At 44.4% G+C, this 22,426-nt stretch overlaps 1 protein-coding gene and 1 non-coding gene across 3 annotated transcripts; both read left to right on the forward strand.

Moving 5' to 3' along the window:
• Window positions 1-21,668, forward strand: PPP1R8 (protein phosphatase 1 regulatory subunit 8). Of its 2 annotated transcripts, none has more exons than XM_027059926.2 (7): window positions 1-74; window positions 3,805-3,865; window positions 9,464-9,617; window positions 10,914-11,134; window positions 12,675-12,819; window positions 17,918-17,982; window positions 20,187-21,668. In XM_027059926.2, exons 4-7 carry the CDS (start codon window positions 11,069-11,071, stop codon window positions 20,538-20,540), a joined length of 630 nt encoding a protein of 209 aa, XP_026915727.1. In that variant the 5' UTR covers window positions 1-74; window positions 3,805-3,865; window positions 9,464-9,617; window positions 10,914-11,068; the 3' UTR covers window positions 20,541-21,668. The 2 variants fall into 2 exon arrangements, with proteins under 2 accessions (XP_026915727.1, XP_026915726.1); XM_027059925.2 differs by lacking the exon at window positions 1-74 and adding an exon at window positions 1,768-1,916.
• Window positions 5,390-5,555, forward strand: LOC113599694 (small Cajal body-specific RNA 1). The gene has a single exon (XR_003420607.1). It is a non-coding gene; the product is annotated as a small Cajal body-specific RNA 1 (non-coding RNA).
• Window positions 21,669-22,426: the final 758 nt, after the last annotated feature.

Raw genomic sequence — 22,426 nt, forward strand, 5'->3', positions numbered from 1 at the left:
TACATCAGAAGCCAGTGTGATTGTCAGCTGTGCTGGAAACAGGAAACATGGCCAAGGAGTAAAGAATTATATGGGTAAGAATATAGCTTTAGGTTTCTTGGGTGTATAGTCAGCACTAGAAGGGATTAAATAATGAACCACACACAGAAGCTGAGAAATTGAAAGGCAAAGCCGACATAAGATATCAGGTCACTGTTAGCTGGAAATTGCTTCAACACCACCTTATGCCTGAAAAGGGGCATGGAACCTCAAAGGCATGGACAATCTCTGTAGATAAAAGTACCTTGTTCTTTTCTGTTACACTCAAAACACTTGAGAATAATTCTTTCTCAAGAATCACGTACTTGTGCTCAAAGGAGGAGCTGTAGCCTGTTTTCTTCAAATTAAGTTTAGAATTTGTATTTTTCTCATCAGCCTGGTCTTTGGAATCACAAGTCTGGAAAGGAGGATATTAACAGGTCATTTGGTAAGTGATGTGATCAAGTTAGCTTGCTGGATGAGTTTACTGTGTTTTTGAAGGCCAGAGGAAAAGGTGATTCTCGTACACCCATAAGAGTTGATAATTTAAAAACCAAAGTTAATATTATGCTGCAGTTAAATTTTGATGCCTGGAGATGTCAAAAGAGCAAACACCAGGCTGATGTTTGGTTTAAAAATCTAAAGGACCAGTAGCAGGAAAAGAAATAACCCCATCATAGAGCTGGCTTGCTGTGCAGTGTCTCTTTTTGGGTGAACTGTAATTTTGCCATTGTTTTCTTTTAAAAAGGCCAGATAATCCTCTCATGTTTTCTACGAAAATGAAAAAATGTTAGGCACCAGTTGTGTGCTAATAAATGTAATTGTACCAACATCTAAGTGCGAGGGACAGTGGTGATTTAAGAGCACAGCCTTTAGCATCATACAGATTTAGGTTGGAAACCCACTCACCACTTGTTCTAGGGTGAGACTGGGTAACTCAACCTCTCTGAACCTCCCCTCAGGGATCATTATATCCATCTCAAGTGTTGTGAGGATTAAATGGATGAGCCATATAAAACATGTACTTGCCCAGTTAAATAATCGTTCAATAAAGCCATTACAGGCACAGGATCTGCTATTGGCCTCTTTCAGCCTTTACACCTAGGGCAGGCCTGAATCCTAATGCTTCCTTGCACTACCTAATCACTGTGACCAAAAATTTAAAATCCAAAGGGGCCACAGCCTGATTAACCATTCCATTCGCGTACACTTAAGATGTGGACGCCTGCCTTCTAATTGGATCCGCTCCTTGCTGCATGCAGTTTGTCCGGTTTTCATAAACAGATTAGATGATCCCCTAAGGCAGTCTCCCAGAATCTACACAAATCCTCAAGACCCAGGTTTGGATTAGAAAGGGAAGTAAGTAGGGTGCGTGCAGCTCTGTGCAGAAGGGCCAGGAGAAACTGAACACTCCACTCTCTTTTGAGTTCTGCCCTCAAGCTTCACGCTAGATAGGGGTGGAAAGGCTGATGGTGCAAGCCCAGCGCAAGGATAGAGTCCCAAGATTTTAGAGCCCAGAAGCGTTGTCTGGAAGAGGACATTAAGGGAGACCGACACCCCTCCTTACGAGCCCCTTTTCCTCAGGCACTTCCTGGGCAAGGAAAGCCGTACCCTCCCGAGGATCTTCCGGAGAAGGGCGGCAGTCTCAAAACACCGAAAGAGAACTTGAGAAACCAGACCCCAGGCTCCACCACCACTAGAAACGCCCTATGCATGCGTAGATGGGCGTGCGCGCGCGCGCGAGTGCGTACGCACAGACTGCTGGGATGCTGCCTCTCCCCTCTGGGTCTTCCAGTTTCCCGGCGTGCTTAGGGCCCGCCAAATGGGAGGGGGAGACGCAAGATGGCGGCAGCCGCGAACTCCGGCTCCAGCCTCCCGCTGTTCGACTGCCCGACCTGGTGAGTGGCGGGGCGGCCAGGGCTGAAGTGGCCTGGCCCGGCCTGGCTTGGCCCGGACTGGCAGGGCGGCTCATTTTTCGCAGCAAGCCGGACGGCTCAGAGACTCTGGAACTGATTGAGGGAGAACTGTCCGTCGGGCCGGGCGGCGTGTGGAGGAACCGGGAGCCTGGAGCCCGGGCCCAGAAACTGAGGAAACCCAGACTTGGGGGCTCTGAGGTGCTCGTTTAGGCAGTCCCTTGGGCGATCAGCCGGTTGCCGGGGGCGTTTCGGGGCCTTGGCCCCGAACTTACCCCAACTAGTGACTGGGTGCCTGGTGTTCTTGTGGAGCACCGTACCTGCCCCCCTGCTCTCTGTCCCGAGCGCGCACGAGCCAGCTTCCCGGCCCCAGCCCAAGCTCAGCGCCCAGCATCTCTCTGTCGTTGCTGCATCTCCCGTGCAGTACTTTTCTGTCTCCCGCAGACTGGAAGCGCCCTGAGGGTAGGGACGGCTTTGACCCACCTCAAAGTAGGCATCCGTAATTTTTGGAATGAATCCCTTTCAGTCCTTCTCAAGCTCTTGGGAATAATGGAATAATTTAGTTTAGTCTTTGAGTAGGTTACAAGATGAATAAATATGCATTGCCTTGCAAGGAGACCCATGCGAGTTAGAGCTATTTCTGCTGTAGCTCATCCCAGTTTAGGTGTTATTCATCTCTTTCCCGTTATATTGAGATCCTCAAGGGCAAGGGCTGTCTGATTCATCTTTGTGTTCCCAGCCCCTAGGCCTAAGCCAGGCACACAGTAGGAGTTCAGAAAGCATGTTTTGGATGTAACATTTAACATTTCTTTCCCTGTTTTCCGGACAAAATGGGCTTTTGCTCAGTGCACTGCCCTTTCAGCAACTGCCATAGAAGAGTTGAGTCAGGATTGTGAGATGACTACGGGGTGTGTGTGTGTGTGTACGTACGTGTGTACGTGTGTATGCGTGCGTGTGTGTGCGCATGCGCTTGCAAATGTAGGGGCTCTGGCAAGATTGTTCTTTCTTCAAACTTAAAAGGAGCAAAGGCCTGAAGCAAATGTGTGGCTGTTTTCTGGGTCCCTCTGCACTTTTGTAACACCCAGTTGCTTCAGTCTACAAATTGTATGTCCATTTTGGTCCCTTGCTGCATGGGTTTCAGAAGTTGGACCAGGACTGTAAACTTATAGTTACAAGAGACTATTTGCAATCACCAGCCATTTCCTCAGTCTGGTAAGTACCAGCCACTGTTAGCTGCTTTGACATATGTGTATCCTCCTTGAATGGTGTTATAGGAGTATAGGTTATAGGAGTATAGGGAACTGTTCCCTTAAACATACCACTGTAGACAGACCTGTTCAAGGGTAACAAACACCTCTTGTATTGATTGGTACCTGGTTTTACGGACATGCTTTTGGATTGCCCTAGCTCCCTAATTATGCACCTCTGATTTGGTCTCAGAGCCCAGGACAGTAGCCTCTGTTTATTCTGTGATGAGACTAATCTTGATCAGCCCCAAACACCACTGATTCATTCTGCCTTTATATGGTATTAGTGGTAGTGGCACATCTTAGATTCCAACTTCAAGTGACCAGACTGCCCCAGCTATAGTAGTACTTGGACTCTCTGTGCTGCTTTTTCTCCAAGGTAGATATAGGTTTCTTTGGTGCTGCTCTAAATACAGATCCACTAAAGTCTGTTTTAGAGCAATTGAATCACTGGGGAGGTGTCAAATGTAGAAAGGAGCTGTAATAACAGTGAAGTAGATGACATTTCTGCTGAACATGAACTAATTATAGACTGGTAAAAGAGCCGCAGTGTTGAATGGGACAATAATTGTAAATGGCATTTGTAAACTCATCCTGAAAATGCTTTCCTCACTCTTATTTTTCAGGGCAGGTAAACCCCCACCTGGTTTACATCTGGATGTAGTCAAAGGAGACAAGCTAATTGAGGTATGGAAACACATGTCTTCTTTTTCTTTTTTTTTCCCTCATCACACTAAGCATTTTTGCCCGTGACTCACTTTTCCGCCCCCTCTCCTGTGCTTTGTTTTCCAGCAATGCTACTTTCGTTCATCCTGATTTTTTTTTTCTATTAAAAGCACATGGTGATATAACACATTCAAAACTGGTATCTCCCACAGACACTCAGTTTTTTGTGACTTCTCTCACCTGCCAGATGAAGGGTTTTAATTGATCATAGGCTTATGGGTCCCCATCAAACTGGAAGCCCTGTAACTTGGCGAATTCTTTCTCTCTGAGTATGTGGAATTGTGTTGAAGTTGCAAGATATGCAGTAACCGAAGAAGAAAGTGAATGATGTAGATTTTCACTTTTTTAAGTTGCATTTATGCAATTCAGGCCCAAGCCCTTCAAAGAAATATAGTAAGCTAAAATGCTTGTTCAGAAAGAGACTGGATTGAAGATAAAACTCATTCATTCATTCAAGACATTTACTGAATGCTTACTATGTGCCAGTCATGGTACTCAGCATACAGACTACAACAGTGAACACAACAAATGTGGTTCCTATTCTTAAATTGTCTGGTGGGAAAGACAGTCACACAAAAATTAGATGATTATAATTTAAGTACTATAAAGGAAAAGAGCAGAATTCCAGCTTTTATACAAGTCTTTAGAATGAACACCATACAGAACCTCAAGAGAACATGAATTTTGATTAGCTATTAGTCTGTATAAGTTTCTAAGTTTTTTAAAATCCTTATGGTACCATTTATTTAGCAAGAAATGGAGAGTAAGTCCCCTGTGAGCATGGAGTTGTGAGTCTCCATGTTTCAAGCAGTTTTCTGTTTGCTCACTCAGACAGAATTAAGGTTCAAAGCCCTATTCTTGAAAGCAGTTGTTTTCCTTTGGCCTATAGTAAAAATCAAGGTATTCCATGGTTGAAAAGCCATCTGTGAAATCTCCTGAAGGAGCCCCAGGTGTTTTGCAAAGTATTAAGGCGTGAGTTGTGTTGAATTTTGTGAATTCATCCTGCCTTAGCCAGTCACTTAGAGACTTTTTGTTATGGGTTCTTCTATTTTCAAGGTTACAAAACATCAAGATTATTCAAGGAAATAATTTAGCTAAAATGTCTGTAAACTCTTTTTACTGTAGACTGTTTGATAGATACAAAAAATATTTTTGCTACATGGTATGAAGCTTTGAAGACATACAGGAATTTATTTTGTTACTAGAATTTAGTAAATATTTAGTTTGTAGTAGGAAGAAACAGACAAGGAGGCCTAGTTTTAATGCTAATATCATATTCCTTTGTGAAATAATACATATTTTCAAGGCACTCTAATTTCTCAAACATCCCTCCGATAACTGGTTTCCATTAACTGATCGTGTTCTCTGTCCTTCAGTGCTCTTAGGTATGCTGAGTTGCCACACGATTGTCAAGTTACAGTCCTTAGACATCACTACATTGTTTCTGAGAAGAATAGACCTGAGATGTGCCTATTTTTAAGGATTTAGCACTTGATACTAACCGAGCTATCTATATCCTAGCCTTGTGTCAAAGGCTTGTGATGTGTTGTGATAGCTGGGTTTAAGAAGTGCAATATTAAAACAAAAGCCATGAGTCATTTAAGCCCAGTGTGTAAAGACACACTCTGAGTTATAACTCAGAGGCACAACTGAATAGTGGTATTAGCCATAGCTAGTCAAGAAATTGTGTTAGGGGCACCTGGCTGGCTCAGTCAGTAGAGCATGCCACTCTTGATCTTGGGGTTGTGAGAGCCCGATGGTGGGCATAGAGATTACTTAAAAATGAAATCTTTAAAAAAAAAAAAAAAGGGAGAGAGAAAAGAAATTGTGTGTTAATGACTGTTGAAAGACCAATGAACTAATTTCATATACTTGGACATTGTCCAAGAATTAACACATTTCCTTGATTCTAAGACATACTGTTATCCTCAGTATATTTGAACGTTTCTGTAATTGAGGTCCCTTTAATAATGAATGTATATATTTAATTTGGAGGCCCTTTCTCTTTTTTTTTTTTTTAAGTGTTTATTTTTGAGAGAGAGAGAGAGAGACAGTGTGAGCAGGGGAGGGGCAGAGAGAGAGAGAGAGAGAGAGAGAATGAATCTGAAGCAGGCTCCAGACTTGGAGCTATCAGCACAGAGCCCAACGCTCGACCTCACAGAGACCTGAGCTGAAGTCAGATGCTCAGCCAACTGAGCCCACCCAGGTGCCCCTCTTTTTTCCCCCTCTGAACACATACTCTAGTATATCTTTGGCACCTTAGAATCATAGAAGGTTGGTCAGTGTTGTATTAGAACCCAGGAGCCGGTAACCTTATATGTTACTTCCTTGAGACCAGTCTGTGAGCACTGTAGTTATTAGCAAATTTAAGTTTGTGTGGACATAATCTGTGTGCATATAAATATGAATGAGAAATGCCATGAGATTCAGCATGCATGGACAGTACTTGGAGAGAACAAGATGTTGAAATTTCAGGGCTCTCTCAGTTCTAAATCAATGTCTTATTTTCAACCCAAATCTTAAAGCTTGGGGATGACATGGGGATGATTGATTGAGCTGTCAGGGCTGTTGTTAAATCTTGGTGCTCCGTAGTGGTCCAGGTCTGGGACAAGCTCTGCCAGCAGCAGATGGGCACTGCTGGACAGAGTTTCCCAGAGGTGACCCATGTACCTAGCTAGATTGAACTAATTGAGCCTTAAGGCTAAGCTTGAAAGACACTGGGTAAGTAATAGTTAAAAGAAAAATTAAGAAAGTGACCCATAGTACTTGTTCACTCCTGAAAATGTTCCTTGCCTCATGGTACATTTTTTAAGGGAGGCCGGGTGAAGAAAATCTATCATGTGGTGGTTAAAAGAGTCAGAGTCTGAAGTAAGACAGATCTGAATTTCTAATCCAGCTTTACAAATACAGTAGTGTCCTCCCTTATCCACAGTTTTGCTTTCCATGGGTTCAGTTACTGGCACAGATGATCCTCCTGACATGGTGTCAGAAGGTCAGTAGTAGCCTAATGCATCACGGTGCCTGTGCCTTTCACCTCACTTCATCTCATCACATAGGCATTTGATCATCTCACATCATCGTAAGAAGGGTAAGTACAGGACAGTAAGATATTTTGAGAGAGAGAGACCACATTCACGTAACTTTTATTGCAGGATATTAGAATTTTTCTTATTACTGCTGTTAATCTCTTACTGTCCCTAGTTTATAAGGTAAACTTTATCATAAGGGTGTATGTGTAGGAAGAGACATAGTAGATACATATATATATTTGGTATTATCAGAGGTTTCAGGCATCAGCTGAATCAATATATCCCCCACGGATAAGGGGGTGGCTTCTGTGTTTAGCTGTGTAAACTGGAATAGGTTAATTATTTTCTTTGTGCCTCAATTTTGTCATCATAAAAATAAGAATAAAAGTACCTACCTACCCCACAGAGTGCTGTGAAGATGAAGTGACCCAGCATAAAACGCAGCACAGTATATGGCGCGTAAGTGCTCAGCAGTTGTTCCTTATCAGTATGAGGTATATTTCTGGTTTTGTAGGGGGAACACTAAAGCACAGGGTAGAATAGTGGCCCGCTGTGCATTCAGTGACAGCCAGGAATGAAATCTAAACCTCTTGAGAGCTAGCCTGGTACCATACTGACATGACTGTTTCTCTACTCAGCTTTGTGCTATCTTCTCTTGGGGATTTTAGGAGCAGCATAGTGTGAAATGTCAACTAGAGCTTAAGGAGACTTTGTGTTTAAAGGAAAAACATAGGGGTGCCTGAGTGGCTCAGTTGGTTAAGTGCCCAACTCTTGATTTTGGCCCAGGTTACAGTTCGTGAGATCGAGACCCATGTTAGGCTCTGTGCTGACAGCAGAGTCTGCTTGGGATTCTCTCTCCCTCTCACTCTCTGCCCTTTCCTGTGCATGCACGTGCTCTCTCGTGTGCTCACTCTCTCAAAATAAATAAATAAACACTTTAAGAAATAAAGGAAAAACATGTTCTTGAGCGGTCAAGTTGTAGACCTCTAGAACTGAGAGAAGTGTTAGCAGTAATTCATCTAGAGTCCTTCATCTACAACAGTTCAGTCTACAACCAATCAGCAAAGGCTTTACTGATTCAGGATTAAAGGAAAATAAGGACAGTGTTGTGAATGTTCTGTAAAGCTAAATTCAGCTCGGAGAATGTCCTTTACCCTTACCCTTCCTATTTATTTGGTGTTGAAATGACCTTTCTTTTATACAAATTGTTATACTAATTGGTGACAATTTTTTTAGTGTCCTTTTTTGGCAAAATAAAAAGTTAACACTGATCTGTCAGCTCCTTCTCCCCTCACACTTACTTATTCATGAGAGACAGAGAGAGAGACAGAGAGAAAGAGAATTCCAAGCAGGCTCCATACCCAGCGCGGAGCCCTACTCGGGGCTCGATCTCATCACCCTGAGATCAGGACCTGAGCCGAAATCAAGAGTCAGATGCTTAACTGACTAAGCCACCCAGGTGTCCCTCCCCTCATAAATTTTTAATAACACTTCGCTGGTCTGTGAAATATCCTTTTCTGCTATTATATTGGGGTATTCTATTATATATTGGGTTCTGTTTAGTGCCATACCAGTGTCTAGAAACATTTGGAACTCTTCTCTTGGAATTGTTTTGGACCCACAGCACATTATTTAGAATATTGGCGTTGTAAGTCATTCACACCTGAGTTCAGACCCCAGCTCTGCTGCTTAACCGGCTGGGCCACCTTAGATTTGTGGCTTCATCTCTCTCAATCTGTTTTCTTGTCTTTAACAATAGAGGTGGTACTTATTTCAGAGTTTTGAGGATTTGATGAGATCATGTTTAAAATGCCTCGTAGTAGTAGTCCTTTAATAAATGTTAATCCATTCCCCCAAACCTAGAAAATCTTTGCCCCATGAAGTAGTTCCATGTTTGGACACAGCAAATACCCATTTAGAGTTAACTTGGAGTAATACTTTTCTGTGGCCAGAATGAAGTGACAATAAAGTTAGATTTAGATGCTCATACAGTGGTATCTAATGTAATTGCACTGCCTATAGAAGATTCCAAAAATCTTCTGGGGCTATGGCAGCATAATTAGAATATATATAGGTGTTTATACCCCTGTCCTTTCCTAACCAATTGTTAATCTTCATTTGAATGTAGATTTTCTGAATAGCAGTCTTATTACTTTGTAGACATGCTTTGTATTTCTGGTTTCCTGGTTGACCTAAAATTAAGATCTGGTGAAATCTTAAATTTCCAATGGACAGAAGACAGCCACTCCCACAAGCCACTTTCATCTACTAGAATTAAGAAAAGTTCTTTTCATACCAACACAAGACCTTTAACCCCTGTATTTGAGGAGATTAATTGCCATCCACCCCCCAAAAATGTTTGTAAATTATTCTGAGCTCTTTATCTTGAAGGATAGTGGGAAATAATTTTGTTTTCGCCTCAGCAAGGAATTTTATCCACTCAAGATTCTCTACTTACTAGATTGGAAGAGTTTTTGCTAAACCCTGTTGAAACGAGATTTAAGTAATATTTAATTTAATATTTATTTAGAAACTGATTATTGATGAGAAGAAGTATTACTTATTTGGGAGAAACCCTGATTTGTGTGACTTTACCATTGACCACCAGTCTTGCTCTCGGGTCCACGCTGCCTTGGTCTACCACAAGCATCTGAAGAGAGTTTTCCTAATAGATCTCAACAGTAGTAAGTAACTCACGCCCACCCTGTTTGACACATTCTCTTTGGGGCAATGTGAAAATGCTCTTTGGGTTCTTCCATTTTGAAATCATGTCTTATTGCTCATCAAGGAAGAAGTTTTTGTTTGGTTTTTAAATCAGCCCTTCTCTATTTCTGTTGTATCTCCTATTTTCCTGAAATAATTGATGACTGGAGAGAGAAGAGGGTTTTGGGGAGGCATGTTCTGGACGAGGCAATAGGAATATATAGAGAGCAAAAAAAAGTTACTCAGGAGCCAGGGGCTATGGGTATTCAGGTGTTGATAGGACCATGATAAAATTGTGGTCCAATTTAAGCAGAAGCTGTGATAAACTCCATTAATGTATTAGAGTAGTGGTGCAGGACATTAAAAAAATACTTGCTCTGAGCAAAATTTAATTTTTTATAATAGGTTCAAAGCATTTTGCTTTGACTACTAATAATACCAATTTTAATTGCATAAGCACACTCCAAGTAAGATTTTCAACTCTGCCAAAGATGATCCCAGAAATGTAATTGAGACTTCATGGGGCTCTGAAGTTTGTTCATTTGTCCATGTATAAATATAGTGTAAAATGTAAAGGCTCCTGCTTCTAGGCTGGTCGTGTTCTATCCTTTCTCCCCTTCTCTAACACACACACACACACACACAAAGACACAATATGCTTATATAATGGCTTTGGAGAAACTTGCCTCACCAGTACTTAACTTGCAAATTTATCTCATTTTTTCTCTCCATTTTATAACATGCAGAATGCAGACATGGAAAAATATTCAAACTCTCCAGTAGGATTTTGGCTTGACTTGGCATTCATATTGTACCTGTTTCAGCCAGCCTCCTTTATTGTCCTGGGGAAAACCCAAATATAACTGCCACCAGGCCAGAAGTTCTTATGTTCCTTACACTTGGGGCTGGAGAGGTCAGACCACAGTGATGCCCGTCTTCTGCCTTGGGGGGCATGGCTCTTGCTGGGTTGGAGCCATTCCTGCTGAACCCAGAATGAAGCCAAACTTGTCTGGCAGCAGAGAGCAAGCAGTGGTCTTTGTTACATGGGGTAACGTCAGGTCTGAAGATGTATAAGAGATCCACTGAAGAGATTCAAGACCCAATGAAGAGTTTCCTTTTCATTTTGACACATGACAAGGGATGCAGAGCGGACCCAGTGCTGTTTTCATTTTAAAAAACAAAACTGATGTTCTGGGAGGAGCTGTTCTCCCTCCTACAACTCAGGTTGGTTTTTGTTTCTGTTTTCTCTCTTATATTTCTGATTTGGTTATTCCCAGCACACGGCACTTTCTTGGGTCACATTCGGTTGGAGCCTCACAAGCCTCAGCAAATTCCCATCGATTCCACAGTCTCGTTTGGTGCATCCACAAGAGCATATACTCTACGTGAGAAGCCTCAGACACTGCCGTCAGCTGTGAAAGGAGATGAGAAGATGGGTGGAGAGGATGATGAACTCAAGGGCTTACTGGGGCTTCCAGAGGAGGAGACCGAGCTTGATGTAATTTCACGTCTGTCTATGACATTGTTTTGTCTTTTGGGACTCTAGTTTTCAGTATGTAGCTTGAAATGCCAGTGACCTAGCATCAGGAGGTTTTCTTGAGCCCAGTAGTGGGCCTTTGCCACTTTGCCAGGCAGTGTGGCCACATGTGACATGCCTGGGAAAGCTGCACTGTGTTGGGCTTGTTGTGTACAGCCAGTAGACTTTATGGTTGTCTGCGCACCTTCACCAGATGTTAGAAGCCAAGGCTGCGAGTTAAACTTTTCTAGAGCTGCACTGTCCAATGCTATAGCTTACTAACCACATTTCAGGTACTCAGTAGTCACATGTGGCAAGTGACCATATTGAGTGGCAAAGATATAGAACATTTCCGTCACCTAGAAACATAAGCTCAGAGAGACTGAAGTTTTCATTCATTTACATTGCTTTTTTTTTATATTGTTCGAATAGCCCAAGAAACTTCTGAGTAGAACTAGGCTGCGTTTGTTCTTTTGGGCCCGGCTGCCCTGAAGGCCATGAATTTTACAAGATTTAATGTAAAGTGCTGAAGTTTTCCTTTTCTAGAGGCTGACCCCAGTGGCTTGTGATGTGGCTGTTCCGTTTACATGTCTGTCACTGCACTGGTGTGACTGGTCTATTCAGGTAGACCAGCATGTCCTTAACCACCCTCATTCATATACCTCTTGTTCACCAGGGCAGTTTCCCAGCCCTTAGGAAGAAAAGCACAATGGAAATCTTACAAATCAAAAGTTACAAAATCAAAGTTATTTTGTTCTAAAGAAGTAGCCTCAGTGACTTGCTGACAGTCACTCCTGTGACTGTGCTGCTTCCGTGCTTCCCTGTTTTTTAAGTTCAGTTTGTTAGGTCCTCTCTGGGTCTTCGAGACATTTGTTCTCAAGACATTTGGAATGTCTCAGACTGCAGTGCAGATTGGAATAAGTCCAGAGGATTGGGAAGAGGCAGGCAGCAGTGCTGAGGCCAAGTTAATCATTGAAATAGATGGGCGGTTATGAATAGAAATGGGGCCATATGCAGGGACGGGAAGTGACAAACTCTTAATGCCAAATATTAAGTGCCCTGGCCCTGTCCTTCTGAGCTTCAGTGGGCAGGGCCTGCTGGGAAAGAAGCTATCAATTGCCCACTCTGTTTCATTAATTCAGAGTGGTTCATGGGGTTCCTCCCAGCCACATTCTTTCATTCCCAGCTTGAAGACATGGTAGTCTTTCTTCCGCCCCACAAAACACAAAACCTCAACTCAAGGATACTTGCACAGATGATCTGTTCTCAACTCAGGGTTGTTCACCTTCTTTTGACCATCACTGCCCCGCTGGTCAGTGAGGATGTTCCACATTCTGTCAAAAGAGGTTTGTTAATAGTAGCAGTCCAAGGGTGGTAATGAATTTTTTTGGAATACAGAAGAGAATGCTGTTTGCCTGCAGAGGTTAAGGTTCACTTCTAAAGCCTTCTTGCTCTTTAGCTCTATGTTCTTCAAATTCCCTGTGTAGTGACTCCTGTCTGTCTTGTGTGAACCCTGGCCTAGAACCTGACAGAGTTCAACACTGCCCACAACAAGCGGATTTCCACCCTGACCATTGAGGAGGGGAATCTCGACATTCAGAGACCAAAGAGAAAGAGGAAGAACTCACGGGTGACTTTCAGTGAGGATGACGAGATCATCAATCCAGGTGAGGTATCTTCCTGGTTTCTTCTGATGAGAAAGCTGGATCTCAGAGAGTATTGTACACAGTGTGTAGGTTAGTTGTAATGTTTCTCAGCAAGGTTTAGAACAACCGGCACTGTATGAAGGGGAGAGGTTTCTTATGGTGCCTTGGTGAAGTACCCTCAAACACTCAAGCATCATCCAGTTGCATTGTGAAAGAAATAGCCAAAGGAAGGGCCCATGTCATTCAGTAGACAGAGCCAGGCTGTGATTCTCCCCTGCTGATCTGCAGGGGAGACGCTAAGTCTGCGTCATAGCGGAAGTTTAGGTAAAGTAGGGTTGTTTGCTATCTTTACCTCAGAGTAGAACATTATTGTCTTTGTGGAGTTCTGAGTATGAATGGTACCTCTCTCTAAGATTGGAAAACCTTTTGCTGTCACCATTAACTGCACTGAAGACTTGCCTCTCTGTAAGGAAGTAATCTCTAGAAAATTTGTATGGAAATGTCAGCAAGGTGAGAGCATCAGTTTATGGGAAGGCCACCAAGTTCACTAATTTGTTCCGTCCTTCAACAACCACTTACTGGGTATACACAGTATGACAGGTACTCTGGTAGGTGAGGTGGATGACATAGAGACCCAAGGTATAGTTTGTATGATGAAGATGGAATTGAGATTCAGAAAACCTTGTTTGAAATCAGTCTCAGTGGATGGAAACGAGGATCCCAAACTTTTACTTCCCAAATGAAATACAGTGAGAATAACTTTCAAGTCCTGCGTTTAGGTTCAAAATACCAATTATTTAAATGGAGAAGATCTGTTCCAGTGACAGCTCATGAAAAAAAAAAGATGTGGGGATTTTAGTTAATTGAATGAGTCATCAGGGTGATGTGGCAACTAGTCAGGTGCAGTTAAAAATTCCATGATGACTAGGGGACAGCAACCCCACTCATTTGTGTTCCCAGCAGAACTCACCCGAATGGGTTACCAAATGCAAGCGTGACCTCAGCCACCAGATGTGTTATGTAGTCCTGAGGGAGGAGGAGACTTGCAGCTATGGAAAACCTCCTCCAAATGCTGGGTAGGGGGACCATGCTTGAGGAGGCACAGCCACTGCGGTTGGGTATTTGCATGGCTGACCTTAGAGAGGGAGGAGTAGGCAAAGCCAGAGCCAGTAAGTAGCAAGTATTTGGCTCAGCATAAAAAGCAATGAGATTCTCTCCCTCCCTCTCCCTCCCTCTCCCTCCCTCCCTCCCTCTCCCTCCCTCCCTCCCTCTCCCTCTCTCTCTCCCTCTCCCTCCCTCCCTCCCTCCCTCCCTGTCTCCCTCCCTCCCTCCCTCTCTGTCTCTCTGTCTCTGTCTCTCTCACTCTCACTGTCCCACCCCACCCCACCCCCCACCTCTCCGTCTCCTTCTCCCTCCCCCTCCTGGCTTGCATATGCACGTGTTCTCTCTCTCAAAATAAATAAGCATTTTTTAAATAATGTTTTATTTACTTTGGAGAGAGGGAGGGAGGGAGGGGCAGAGAGTGAGGGAGACATAGAATTCAAAGCAGGCTCCAGGCTCTGAACTGTCAGCACAGAGCCCAACACAGGGTTCAAACCTGTGAACCACGAGATCATAACCTGAGCTGCAGTCGGACGCTTAACCAGTTGAGCCACCCAAGTGCCCCAATAGATAAACATTTTTAAAGGGGCAGGGCAGCACCTGGGTGGCTCAGTCAGTTAAGTGTCAACTCTGAATTTCAGCTCAGGTCATGATCTCACGGTCGTGCTCATGTGCTTGCTCTCTCTCTCGCTGTCTCTCAAAATAAGTAAACGTTAACAAAAAAATGAATCCTTACGTTTATTTATTTTTTTAGTTTATTTATTTGTTTTGAGAGAGAAAGAGAACAAACAGGAGTGGCAGAAGGAGAATCCCAAGCAGGCTCCACGTTGTCGGCACAGAGCCTGACACAGGGCTCTATCTCACAAAATGGGATCATGACCTGAGCTAAGATCAAGAGTCCGACACCTAACCAACTGAGTTACCCAGGCACCCCAAATCCCTCTTATATTTAGAGGAAGAATTAACGGGATTCCTGTGAAAGATTGGGCATTTGTGTGGTATGTGGAGTGGAGGAGATTACTCTCCAAAGCAGTGAATACCCAGTGGAAGTGTTCAGGCAGGGGCCAAGTGACCAATTAGGGAGACTTACTTCTGGGCCCCAGAACCTATTGAATAAGAGTTCCTAGGAGTTGGACCTAGAAATCTATAGTTTGAAACAAGCTCTTTTTTTGTACTGATGAACAGCCATCAAATTGGGAATCCCTGAATTAGTCAATCTTTTAAATCTCTTTCAGAACTCAGGGTCTGGTCTGCTCTGTTTTTCTCCTTAAAAATTATTGCCCTGGAGCAGAATGTGTACTCAGGCAGAGCATAGCATGGGTGTTAAGAGGACTTAGGTTTGAAATCGACCTCCACATTTAGTAGCTGTGTGAGCTTGACCAAGTGACTTAACGGATACTGGCCTCATAGGATTGGTGGGGAGGCTAAATGTTTAGTATATGTAAAAGTACTTCAGATCAGTGCTTGGCACTCAGTAAGCCCCTGATAAGTGTTAACCATTATCCCTCCCCATCATCATCGACCACCACTTTTGCCTTTTATCCGTGCAACCTTTCCTGTACCAGAAGTAGACTTCGCAAGGAATTTGTTGGTAGATCTTCGAGGAACAGAGATCTCGTGGAATGGGTACGTCCTCTCAGGGTGGGATGGCTAGAGATGAGGAGAGCACAGGAGTGCCGTTCAGCCAGCACAGCGCAAGACAGGGTCCCCAGAGAGTTAGCCCCGGCCCTCTGCAGGCGTGTCGCACACATGGAGTGTGTACCCCATTAGCCACTCCTCTTGGGCTCCAGTTGCCCTTGTGCTTTGTTTGGCTTTCCTTGCTGAAGGGATGATTGGAACAGGACTCCTGTGGGGCTGAGAAAAAAGGTGAGGACGCCTTTTTTACAGCCCTCATCTCCTTCCTAATGAGCCTGGGTATCTTTTCCTCTTCTTCCCTATAGAAGTCATTCGTTTGTTCACTCACTGAACAAAGATTGGTTGTGAATGTAATGCCAGGGTGTATTGTTTAGAGGCATCCTAATCTGTGAAAAGCCAGACCAGGGGTTAATTACTCAAATAGGGAATCTTTGTTTTCCAAAGGGATTCATAGGAGTCTTTCTTTTCTTCCTTCCTTCCTTCCTTCCTTCCTTCCTTCCTTCCTTCCTTCTTTCCTTCCTTCCTTCCTTTCTTCCCTTCTTCCTTCCTTTCCTTCCCTTCCTTCCCTTCCTTCCCTTCCCTTCCCTTCCCTTCCCTTCCCTTCCCTTCCCTTCCCTTCCCTTCCCTTCCCTCCCTTCCCTCCCTTTTCTTCCCTTCCTTCCTTCCCTTCCTCCCTCCCTTTCCTTCCTTTCCTTCCTCCCTCACTCTCTTCCTCCCTCAAATTGGTTTCCATATAACACCCAGTGCTCATCCCAACAGGTGCCCTCCTCAATGCCCATCACCCACTTTCCCCTCTCTCCCACCCCCCCATCAACCCTGGGAGTGTTTCTTTTAATAACAGTCACCCTCTATGCATTTAAAATAAGATAAACAACACCTATTAGGGAAACTTCCTTTCCCACCACTATATTAAGACAAAGAGGTCTTGGAGTAGGTTTTTAGTAATAATAGTAAGTCTCCCTTCCTGTTTCCACACACTTAGCCTTCAGCAAGAAAGCTCCTGTTCATCCCAGGCAGTCCAGCCCAGTGGTCCCCTCTGTGCTCCAGGAACACTGTTTTGCACCCCTCCATTGTGCTGTAGCCTGTCTGGCTTTTCATCTGTGACCTCTTTAAAGGCAGGACAGTATCTTGCTCTTTACTTCCATCCTTGATGCCCAGTAAATGAGGCATGAGTGAGTGACCAGCTGCAAGCACATCACTTACTTGGTCTTAGCGCTTTCTTTCTGCAGCGAATGAAGCTAGAAACTTTATAGGGCACAATAATGTGTGTGTACCCTGTGAAAAGGGGCTGCTCTCCATGCCGCCTCGACAGGGGGCTTCAAATCCTTCAGTAAAATTCTTGATTGTATACAGTTGTTCAGGTCAAAGGCCAGGTTAAGTCGGAAGCCCTGGGCCTAAATCCTAATTTCCGTTATTTGCTAATGAGCAGACATTGGCAAGGTATGTGGTATGTGGCCACGTCACATGTCTCACGTGTCATCGTTTTATCACTGGCTTGGGGTTGATAATATCTGCTCTTTGGTTTCTCTCTTCAAAAGGACATATGTGGGGGCACATGAGTGGCTCAGTCGGTTAGGCGTCCGACTTTGGCTCAGGTCATGATCTCACGGTTCGTGATTTCAAGCCCCATGTCGGGCTCTGTGCTGACAGCTCAGAGCCTGGAGCCCGCTTCAGATTCTGTGTCTCCCTCTGTCTGCCCCTCGGCCGCTTGCATTCTGTCTCTTGCATTGTCTCAAAAATAAACATTTAAAAAAAATTTTAGGGGCGCCTGGGTGGCTCGGTTGGTTAAGCGTCCAACTTCGGCTCAGGTCATGATCTCGCGGCCTGTGAGTTCGAGCCCCGCGTCGGGCTCTGTGCTGACAGTTCAGAGCCTGGAGCCTGTTTCAGATTGTGTCTCCCTCTCTCTCTCTGCCCCTGCCCTGTTCACGCTGTGTCTCTCTCTGTCTCAAAAATAAATAAACGTTAAAAAAAAATTTTTTTTTTTAAATAAAAAAATAAAAAATAATTAAAAAAAAAAAAGACATACGTGGAATGGAAAAAAACTTGGGGAGGGTAGGTACAGTGCAGTGGTCCAGGGCCCAGGCCTATTTCTGGCTCCTTGAACACAAATCCTGGTCCCTCCACTCTCCAGCAGGGTGACTGGGCCAGGCAGCTCACTCATTGATGCCTGAGTGTGTCTGTTAGATGTTGATTGTAGCAGTACCTGCCTCATAGAGTTGTGAGGATTTAACACGGTGCCAGCACTCAGTAAACACTCAGAATTGCTAGCTGTATTCTACTGTTTGAATATGAGTTGTTGTGGTTACTTTGTTTGCAGTCAGCCCTGTTCCCTTACTCCTCCCAGCAGAGTATCAAACTAATTACCCTCTGGTGTCTTCTGCAGAGGATGTGGATCCCTCAGTTGGTCGCTTCCGGAACATGGTGCAGACTGCAGTGGTCCCAGTCAAGGTAGGAAGCACATTGTAACACTGTTTGGAATGCCATACAGTCTGGTTTAAAAACCCACTCTTTTGGGGTGCCTGATAGGCTCAGTCAGTCAGCATGCAACTCTTGATCTTGGGGTTGTAGGTTTGAGCCCCACGTTGGGTATAGAGATTACTTTAAAATCTTTAAAGAAAAAAAATGAAAATAAAAAATAAAACCCCACTCTTTTATGTGTAGGTAAGTGTTAAATGTGTGCTTAATTAAAATTGCTTTTTAATATTCATTCATGTATTTTGAGAGAGAGACTGTGCGTGTGTAAGCAGGGGAGGGGCAGAGGGAGGGGGAGAGAGAGAATCACAAGCAGTCTCCATGCTGTCAGCACAGAGACTGATGCGAGACTCGATCCCACAACCATGAGATCATGACCTGAGCTGAAACCAAGAGCCGGACACTTAACCCACTGAGCCACTCAGGCGCCCTGTGTGTGCTTAATTTTAAAACACATTCTTTGTTCTTCTGTTTTTTCATGCTGTAGAAAGACTTTCACCCCACCTGAATCTAGGGGATCCTGGAGTGCCATAGAAAGGCTGCAGGCGACTGGCCAGCTGGATGCTGTATATAAATTCTGATGTGATGGGAGCCTATAAATTTACCTCCAGCAGGGTACAGAGAGGCCCACTTTTCTTTAGCCTTGCCCTTCTGGCTTGAAGTCAGCTATTAGGGGAGGAAGAACATTGTCACGTTTCTGCATGGCACCTCCAGCTTGGCCGTGCCTTTGTCTTGTGATTGAGAATGGTGCAGATAGGAAAGCCAGCCCAGATCAGGATTAGGTTGAAAGATCAGGTATGTTGAAGAACCAAGAGGTGGAAGTTACAGAGATGTTCTAACTGCTCAACATGTGGAGGAACTACGTGGCAGCTGGGGCTGTCCATAGGGGCAAGTGACCCCTTGAAATAGTGAGACCTGTCAACAGGGATATTCAAAAAGTGATTGGAAGATGCTGGTCACAGATGCTATAGAAAGTTTTATTTAAAAAACAAAACAAAAAATTAAACTTTAGATTGATAATGTCTGTCAAATTTCTGGTTAGTCTTTTTTAATCCAAAAGGGTCAGAGGGTTGAGGGGGATCTTTCATGAGCATTCATAAGCCAGTGTGAAAAAGTACAAGATGACGTGTTTCTCTGTTGTCTCCATAGCATTCAGGTCACATTTCTCCTTGAGCTCCTCCCTCCCTCCCTCCCTTCCTTCCTCCCTTCCTCCCTTCCTCCCTTCCTCCCTTCCTCCCTTCCTCCCTCCCTTCTTTCCTTCCTTTCTTCCTTCCTTCCTTCCTCCCTCCCTCCCTCCCTCCCTCCCTCCCTCCCTCCCTCCCTTCCTCCCTTCCTCCCTTCCTTCCGAATGTTCTGTTGTCATTAAAGTATAAAACCAGCAAGAGGAGCCTGGCTGGTTCAGTCGGTAGAGCATGATCTCGGGGTTGTAAGTTCAAGCCCCTCGTTGGGTATAGAGATTACTTTAAAAAATAAAATATAAAACCATATGTTTTTACTTCTTTGTCAATTTTATTACGGTATAATTTACATATGATAAAATACATTTAAGTGTACAGTTTGAGTTTGACAAATGTATACACCTGGGTTACCACCGCCATACTCCATGTATAGCTTTGTATCACCCCAGAAAGTTTACTTATGTACTCTTGCTGTCAGTTCCCCACCCCCCCAGCCCCAGGCACCCAGTGAACTGCTTTCTGTCACCACAGATTTGTTCTGCTCTCAGGTTAATGTTTAAAAGTCGTGTGGTCAACGTGAAGATATTAACTTTTTACTTAAATACTTGTATTACTTATTATCACCACTGTTTCCTAAAAGGGCATTTTTAAAATCAAAAAAGAGAGGAAGGGGTATGACCTTATGACAAAGAGTAGTCACTTAAACTGGGTAAGTTTTACTTTATGAAAAGCTCACACGTCCTCATTTTTCCCAGTGCATTGTAGGATGGTGAACACTTTGTGTGGAGCAGTATTTTTGGGAACCATCTACGTTAGACAACCACTGTCAGGTGGTCTCTTCAAACCCTGAGATTTCAGGAGAGTGAAATAGGTTGTCTAGGAAACAAAACAAGCTAGAGGGTTAGGGGCCTTCTTCAAGTTTTCTAGGGTTGGAATAGAAAAGGCTAACTGACACCCTCTCGTGTCTTACCTCTTGTCTCCTCTGTTTCTTGTGAACCACAGAAGAAGCGGGTGGAAGGCCCTGGCTCCCTGGGCCTGGAGGAATCAGGGAGCAGGCGCATGCAGAACTTTGCATTCAGTGGAGGACTCTACGGGGGCCTGCCCCCCACGCACAGTGAAGCCGGCTCTCAGCCACACGGCATCCATGGGACAGCACTCATCGGTGGCTTGCCCATGCCATACCCGAACCTCGCCCCTGACGTGGACTTGACTCCCGTCGTGCCGTCAGCAGTAAACATGAACCCTGCACCAAATCCTGCAGTCTATAACCCCGAAGCTGTCAATGAACCCAAGAAGAAGAAATACGCAAAAGAGGCTTGGCCGGGCAAGAAGCCTACACCTTCCTTACTGATTTGATATTTTTGGTCATGGAGAAGGGTGGGATTGGGTGGGAATTGGGTGGAAGGGTGACGGGGGAGCTAATGAACTAGGGAGAAAAACTTTCCATGTGTGCGGTCTCGTCTTTCAGAATGTCTCCTGGGGCCCTAACCATGTAATGTTAAAGCTGGGGTGGGGTTGGAATATCCCATAAAGACCTGTCTTCAGAACACTTATGAGTGTAGAACAGTGTTTCATATTATTCCCACTAGGTAGGCTGCCCTGGCCCTTTCCCAGGCCTCTTCCGTCACCACCTTTTTCTTTTCTTCCTCGTTCTGGGGTCAGTTTGATTTAAAGTCATGTGTACCCTGGGGAGAGACTCCAGGCCCTCCGGTGGCATCTAGAGCTGTGCTGATGGCAGCAGCATCACCAGCCTGTGGGTCCAGCAGCCTGGTTTCTGTTTACTGTCCCTGCAAGTCCCAGGTAGCAAAGGGTTCACCATGGATCCCAGGTCTATCAGAAGAGGGTTTAGAATTCTTCAGTTAAGCTAAGGTTTCAACTCAGAAATGTTTGTCTGGGTCACTGGTTTTGAGGTCCAGTAGTTAGGCTTTTTTCTCTTTTGTCCTTTCTGTTGGAATGAGAACATTTTGATTTTCTTCATCTGTGACCAGTGCTGTAGATACAGGTGGGTAGTTTGAAACTTACGGTATTGTTTGAACTTCACTTGTTTCTCTTGTCACACCTGAGTACTCTACTTGCTGAAGTTTTTCGTTTGATTCCAGAGTACTGTCCTCTACTCTTTAAGGCATTGCTTTCCTATTCAAGTGTGTTATGAAGGCAATTTTTAAAGGATATGACCAGTTAGAGCAGCAATTCCAATTGAAAAAATTTTACTTTGCAAGTAACTGATGTCTCTAAGAGGACATTTTTAGGTGTTGGTTCAGAGGCTCTTCCCCCCCCCCGACCCCCCCCCCTTTACTGAGAGCTCTCATAACCCAGAGCTCCAGGACTCGGCCCAGTAACAAACACAGGAGACGAAGGTAGCAAACAGTGATATGAGCTTTGTACAGAGATTTGTACATTTGTGTAATAGGCCTTTTCACGCTTTATGTGTAGCTTTTTACCTGTAACCTTTATTACATTGTAAATTAAACGTAACTTTTGTCATTCGTGCAGTCTGTGATTCGGTCGCCATCACGGATTCCCGCTGCCATCAGGGAATGTTTTGTCGGAGGTGCAGGTAGGCTTGGGAGGCAATGCTCTGGCCCCGTTTTATTACCACAAATAAAGATGCCCCCTGCCGAATGTGGAAATTCTAATTAGAGATTCCAGTCCCCAGACTGAAGCCTCACTGAGCGAAGTGGGTTAAGAGGTGCCTGCTGCCCTTCATCGGGAGGCAGAACCGCAGAACTGACACCGGGAGGCTGGGCTTCGGGACACTGGTCCCCGGCGGGTGTTGCCAAAGCCTGGCCGTCCTCCTGCTCTCTGGTTATAGCTGCTCACGTGGGTGCCACAGCTCAGGAAGCTAAAGTTGCATAGTTTTATAGGGGATTTCAGCCAGAGTTAGGATTGAACATACGTGTCTCGCATGCCAGGACCTCATACGCGGGGAGTGGCTTTGTGATAGGGTTGCCAACTAGCTTCCAAATCCCTTGGGTTGAGAGGCTGGCCTTGGAACAGGAGCAGCTTGCTGAAGAACAGGGATCCGTAAAGTCACAGCTGGACAAAAAGTTGACCTCTTAGCTTCTTGTAAAAATGAGCGTCCTTATTTTAAAAGGACACCTTCCTCTTACTATAATGAAGATGACTGTTAGTGCTGGTTAATAGTCCCTCACTGAACACCTGTCTACCCTACCCACCATTACAGCAAGTTTTTTTACATAGCCCTAAGGAGAGGCCTGTTTTTATTCCCCATTTTACAGATG

This window comes from Acinonyx jubatus, chromosome C1 (assembly GCF_027475565.1).
Source record: "Acinonyx jubatus isolate Ajub_Pintada_27869175 chromosome C1, VMU_Ajub_asm_v1.0, whole genome shotgun sequence".
NCBI classification, from domain to species: Eukaryota; Metazoa; Chordata; class Mammalia; order Carnivora; family Felidae; genus Acinonyx; species Acinonyx jubatus.